This window comes from Fusarium odoratissimum (genome assembly GCF_000260195.1).
Source record: "Fusarium odoratissimum NRRL 54006 unplaced genomic scaffold supercont1.1, whole genome shotgun sequence".
In the NCBI taxonomy this organism is placed as follows: domain Eukaryota; kingdom Fungi; phylum Ascomycota; class Sordariomycetes; order Hypocreales; family Nectriaceae; genus Fusarium; species Fusarium odoratissimum.
In genome coordinates, this window is record NW_022158687.1 from 1,582,800 (window position 1) to 1,588,969 (window position 6,170).

The 6,170-nt window shown below is 50.0% G+C and overlaps 2 protein-coding genes across 4 annotated transcripts; one reads left to right on the plus strand and one right to left on the minus strand.

Moving 5' to 3' along the window:
- Positions 1–1,499: 1,499 nt before the first annotated feature.
- On the plus strand, positions 1,500–4,107 carry FOIG_00561 (uncharacterized protein). Of its 2 annotated transcripts, XM_031196806.1 has the most exons (3): positions 1,563–1,618; positions 1,686–2,541; positions 2,599–4,107. In XM_031196806.1, the coding sequence occupies exons 2-3, from the start codon at positions 2,342–2,344 to the stop codon at positions 3,809–3,811; spliced, it is 1,413 nt and encodes a 470-aa protein (XP_031072573.1). In that variant the 5' UTR covers positions 1,563–1,618; positions 1,686–2,341; the 3' UTR covers positions 3,812–4,107. The 2 variants fall into 2 exon arrangements, with proteins under 2 accessions (XP_031072572.1, XP_031072573.1); XM_031196805.1 differs by having other exon boundaries at positions 1,500–2,541.
- Positions 3,994–5,897, minus strand: FOIG_00562 (casein kinase II subunit beta-2). 2 transcript variants are annotated; one of them, XM_031196807.1, is made up of 3 exons: positions 5,508–5,897; positions 5,092–5,337; positions 3,994–5,038 (listed from the first exon to the last, which is right to left on the minus strand). In XM_031196807.1, exons 1-3 carry the CDS (start codon positions 5,565–5,567, stop codon positions 4,574–4,576), a joined length of 771 nt encoding a protein of 256 aa, XP_031072574.1. In that variant the 5' UTR covers positions 5,568–5,897; the 3' UTR covers positions 3,994–4,573. The 2 variants fall into 2 exon arrangements, with proteins under 2 accessions (XP_031072574.1, XP_031072575.1); XM_031196808.1 differs by having other exon boundaries at positions 5,092–5,897.
- Positions 5,898–6,170: the final 273 nt, after the last annotated feature.

The window sequence follows — 6,170 nt, forward strand, 5'->3', positions numbered from 1 at the left end:
GCTGGCGGTGGTGAAGCCTGGGTGACAAGTTCATGCAAGAACCTCAAGATAGACAGTCAAACGTCCTCCCCTTGTAAACGATCTGATCCTATTCAAAGCAGCCGATATAGCAGGACCTATCGAACAATGAGTGTGCTATTGCAATCTCTGACCAGACAAAGGCCTTTCGAGTTTCAACAAGGGTATAGTGTTTCACCGACTCCCAGCAGTCTCAACTCTCAAGGCGCAAGGGTCCTTTGGCTGCAACCGAAAAAAAGGGTTCAGGCTGAGTGAGTGGAGATAGCTAGTACTGAGCCGAACGCAATTGTTTGGTAGTCGATGGGACAGAAGTTCCCGCCCCGAGACTAAATGTCGACTTAGGGTTGATTGCTGCGTGCCGCGATATGCTGTATATCATCTGCTCTACTCTTCAGCTTGCACGCCCAAGATTCCGAATAGCCGTTTTGTTTACGGAAGAGCCAATGAGTTCGTCTTGTGCCTATGCGGAGAATCGATTAAATGCCGTTTTTTGGACGAGCTGTCCGTACAAGGGCAAGCCCACATGGCTAGGTACTTTGCACAGCCTCACAAAGCCACGAAACGTAATCAGAGTCTTTTTACTGCCAAGAGCTAAGGCTCGTTGACAGGTTCAACACTACTAAATTATATTGAACTACCAAACCAAAGGGAGGCTTCAAAGTGAGCAGCGGCTTGTAGAGCCAACAATTGTTAATCAATCTTTCTGCCTTGCTTTCTGTTCTCGCTTCACCGATGAAGACTGGCTCTATCATTGACGTCGCAGGCGGGTAACAGAATTAAGGTTATTTCTCATCCGCGAAACCTAATTGGATGGGAAGGCTCGGGAAGAGATGAACGCAGATCATGGCAAGCCAGGTCATGGAGTTATGACTTTCAGGGAAACAAGACCGTAAAAAAGGAGCAGGACGGGATGACTGACTAGGATATTTCGTGTACTAGGGATTGGTTAGCACGTACGGAGTACCTACATGCATTCCAAAATGCCCGATGGGGCTAAGGGGGTGACGATTGTCCGATGGTATTGAACTGTTAATGGACCACCGTGACGAAGGCATGGCTAATGAGACACCGAGCACGGTGGCAGCTGCTAGCACCTGACGAAGCGCCTGTTCCTTTGCTCTGTCCTCGATTGAGAATCCCATATCATCAACCTACCTGAATGAAGGGAGACAAAGGCGGGCTTGAAGATTTTACTTGAACCACATGATGGTATTCAGCTTTCACTGAATGCCAGATCTGACATGATACAGGCAGGTACCGAAACACTGCGAGCTAGAATAAAACAAAAGTTATCCCGTCCTCGGGCCCCTCGTGCCCCGATGTCAGTTGAGAAATAGCAATCGATGCGCGTACAGGCCCCCGAGAGAAATGGATCATAAGCGGGACCACGCGAGCATTTCCCCAATGAGGCTCCATCCACGCCACTGGTGCTACAGGGGGTTCGTCATAGCCTCGCTCTAGCGGCAGCTGTACTTCAGGAAAACAGGCGCGCGCATGGTCAAACACCATCAAAGAGTCTCAAAGTGAAGATCTTTCATGATTTAAGCTAGTACCGGGAGGTTCTATAGAAAACAAGCCTTGTAGCACTTGCCTCTGAGCGGTACATGATCCCCAAAGAAGATCCCCGGCCCCCCAATTCAAAGACAATTCTCCTAACAATTCTGTAGTGTTGGCCCCCTGCCCAGACTCCAGCTGGTAGGGCCTAAGGCTAGGAGTGCCGCTGTACACGTAACCTCCAATTACCGAAGCCGTCAGCCCCATTCATTTCTTACATCAGTTTCCAAAGGACCATTTTCTGATAAAATCGTCCGCAGATCAATCCAACGCTGCCAGTCCAAACAAACAGGAGAAAAGCTCGCTTCCATCTGACATCGATATCAAGTACAAGATTAACGATTAACGAAGATATAAGAGTGACGGGCGAGTGAGATTCCTTTGACGACTGAAAACATCCTTTGGTGCTTCATACCCCAGACTTCATCCCAATACCCATAACCATTATCCCTTCATTTCTTTGCCCAAGTCATTTAGAACTCCAGACTTATTGTCGCATGCCAAAACTGCTGCTCCTCCTAAGCCCACCTCCTTAGGACTAGCCGCTTGGCCGCTCTTCTCGTTCTCTTCCATACACACACCTCTCTCTGCAAGCCCACACGCCCTCCCCAGACCCAACGCAGACGGAGCCGGAAACCCTCTGGCTCTCAAGTGCACGCAGAAGCGGGAAACGGGGGCTCAATTGAGTGTGTGACGACAAGCCCCAAACCTCAAATAAACCTCCTCCCCCCGATTCGGCACTCGATCTTCTCCTCTCTCTTGATAGAATATGCATTCCTACTACAAGATGGGCGACTCGGGTTTAGGAACATTATCTGGTGGTTTGCGAGGCCGTCGCTTCCCCATTCGACTGATCTTGTCCTACCTCTTCGACTGGATTATCTGCTTTGTCTTTGTTGGTATCGGAGGTTGGCTCGATCGAGTTGCGCCTGCGAAACGACCATTCTCGCTTGTTGACCCTAATATCTCGTACGTAGGATGTTCTCATCTCTTGATAATTGTCTAAAATGCTAACGTCGTTTAAAGATATCCATTTGCCGAACATGAACTCGTCCCCGCTTACCTCTTGTTCGTCCTCGCCATTGGCGTTCCTTTCGTCATTGTCGCCGTCGTTTCCCTCATATTCGTTCCTGGCCCGACTGTACCTAAGGGTACCCCAAAGACTCTTATCTGGCAACGCAAGCTCTGGGAGCTTCATGTTGGTGTCCTCGGCCTCGTCCTATCTCTGACGCTGTCATGGTTCTTCACAAGCTCTATGAAGAATCTGTTTGGCAAGCCTCGACCCGATCTCCTTGCCCGCTGCGATCCCGATTGGAAAAACATCGACAAGTATGTCGTTGGTGGTTTCAAGTGGCAGAGCATGACAGGACAGCTTGTCTCGGCCGATATCTGCCAACAGACGGATAAGTACAAGATTGACGACGGTTTCCGCTCATACCCTAGCGGCCACTCGTCGTCTGCCGCTGGTGGCCTCATTTACGCCTCGCTCTTCATGGCCAGCAAGTTCGCAGTTACTATTCCCTTCGTGATGCCCTCCGCTGCTGCCGTGGCAGGAGCAGCCAGCCATGCGGCGTTCCCCTCTCGAATCCACACCGGCTCTGTCGTCGATCCTTACGAGCCCTCTCGCGCCCGCGGCCCAGATGGATCATTTTCTTCTGTTCCTACAAAGGAACGCGCAGGACAAGATAATGCCAAGGTCCAATCTCTGCGTCGCCAAGCTGCTGCGCCCCCGATTTACCTCCTTGCTCTAGGCCTTCTCCCCTTTGGTGTCTCAATCTTCATTGCTGGTTCGCGCTGGCACGACCGTCGCCACCACGGTTTTGATATTCTCTTCGGCTACTTGATGGGTCTGGTTGCCTCCATTTTTGCGTTCCGATATTATCATTTGCCTATTCGTGCTGGTGCAGGCTGGGCATGGGGTCCTCGAAGCGATGAACGTGCGTTCTGGGCAGGCGTTGGACGACAAGGCTATGCTGGTACAGACGAGGAGCTCGGCGTATATTCTCCTCAACGCGACGTGGGCCATTCTGGAGATACATCATACCCACCCATGACATCTGCCCTCGCTCAACGGAATGTTCGCCAGAATACAGACCAAGAGCCTAGACCCAGCCAAAACTTCCAAGACGTGGAGCTACAGAGGATGGATGATTCTGATCGACTAGAAAACAGGTTCCCTGATGAGCGGTTCACTGAAAACCGGTACGGTGACGCCCATCATGCTGAGAACCGTGTCTAGAACCGCGGAATATCGCAGTCTAAGCAAGGTGTTTCTTCACAGCAAGACATGCAGTGATGGTATGAGTATGTATATGTAATTCAGATGGATGGTATATTCAGGTTCCAGGGAGAAGGTGACCCCTATGAATATCGGTCAGCATTGAATTTTTGTTTGTAATGAATGGAAAGCGAACAGCTTGCGGGCAGATAGACCACTTGATTTTTTGATACGACATGACACGAACAAGGAAATGACCGATTGATACCAACCACAGCCAACGTGACTATCAATGAGACATTAAAATAATTGCTTGCCATTTCAGAGCAAGGGTTTATACCCGGCGGGCGATCAGTAAGATTCATGACCAAATGCATTAACAGGAAGGAAAAAAAAATACGCTTCTTATTGAACAGCTGTAATTCAAGAGAAAAAACCATTTCACACTCCTTCGTTGTTTATACCAGCCCAATCCAGTCCGTATGACTTGCCGCCAAACGCCAATCCAGAGCCCGACCAACAGCCTCAGAAACAATAGAACTGCTCTTGTTGCCTTCGAGAGACGGCGAATGCCTGTGCAGAAGCAGATTCGTGTCCATTCAACAACAACCCCAAATAAGTGCTAGAATACGAGGAATGTTTTCAGGGGAGTTTCGTCCATGTCCATCGTTCATGTCCATTTGAGCGTTCATGTGGATCGTCTTTGGTGCCAGTCGGTATGACTCTGATTCTATCACCAGTACCTATCCTAGCGCTCTCCTCAGGGTATGAGACCAGAGCCCCCTAAAGGCCTTCCACAACAGCCATACGACCATCTATACCTTCGAATTCAAGCTCCTCGTCGTCTTCTTCTTCGTCCTCCATTTCATCACGGAAGCCAGTGTCGATCTCAAGCTTGCGAAGCCGACGGCGCATTTCGTCGCGCTTGGCGCTCTGCCAGCGAATCAAAGCGGCCGAAGCATGCACTTTGAATCCGTACACGCGAGGGACGTAGCGTTCTACGCTCTTGGTTGGGATGAGGGCGGGATACACCTGGAAAAGGATGTTGTGGAAAGACGTGCCGAAGTAGGCGCCGTCGATAGCAGCGTGTCGTGAGGACTTGGGGTTGTAGATATCCTCGCAGCGAGCGCAGTAGAGCTTAACAGGTTTCATGTTGGGCACATCAGAGAGGCCCATTGGGAGGAGGGGGTGAGAGTGGCACATGACACGAGGGCATTTCCCAAACTCAGCCTTCTTATACTTGTCAAGCTTTTTTGTATGTCAGCAAAGTGGTACCTGATATCTAGCCAAGATGCACGCACCATTTTTGTTAGGCCTCTTGTTGTAACGATATAGCGGGCGTGCACAAGACCATAAAGGTGCCTCGCAGACTTCTCGATGGCCTCGCGCATCTCATCGTCGCACTCGAGATCAAAGACATCGGTGACGAGATCCAGCGCATACTGATAGTACTGGACTTCAGTGTTAAGGCCTGTCAAGTTGAACCTATCCGTAAGGTAGTCCTCGTCGATTTCGCAAAAGTACTCGTTACCCCTCGATGAGATGAACTGCAAAGATCCGTGGTTAGCCTATGAAATTCCAAGATGATAATAAGAGAACCCCCGTGGCCCCACGCCTCTGTATGGCCGTTATCCGTTCAACAACAATATGGCGATGGCGGACAGCGATAACAAGAGCGCGTTGTCTCCACGGTTCGACAGTTGCTGGAGGCACTCACCCAGTCCCGCCAATAACTTGTATAGTCGCTATCCGACTCGCTCACGTAGTCATCCATCATGCTGGGCGCAAAAAGAAATATAGAGAAGCTATTGACGAAGGTAGCTCAACAACGAGCGACCATGTCCCAGCTTTGTGAAGTCGCGGGCTTGGTTGTTGACAGGTGCGCAGTGGGTAATATTAGTGTGCGTTGGAGAATGTATTATCGTCGAGATCGTATCGTTATGGTATCGTAAATATCGTGTTTCGTTAAACCCTGACCTGGTCGTTGGTAGTCTATGCTTTGGTCTGGTTTGCTCTGGTTTGGGCCTCTCGATGGTGGGGTTGCAAAAGCCGTCTCTGCATCCCGTCTCTGCGTCCCCGTCTGCGGTCGAGCAGGAACGGGATGGCCACCAGACGATAGGGTAACGTGACCTGGCGGGGTACATGTCCCGAATTTGAGCCTCATCTAAACACCATAAAAACATCACGACTTGATGATGCGTCGAAATAAGCCTAGTTGGCTTTAAATCGATAGTCGCTTGACAATTAACATGGCGTCGGTATGTACCGCGAACAAAATAGTTCGACTGCAGCATCGTGTCTTCTACCTGGCTTGTAAATACCATTTGGTATTATTATACAAAGCACAACACGAGGGACCAGTTGCTTTAACTTTGGCAGA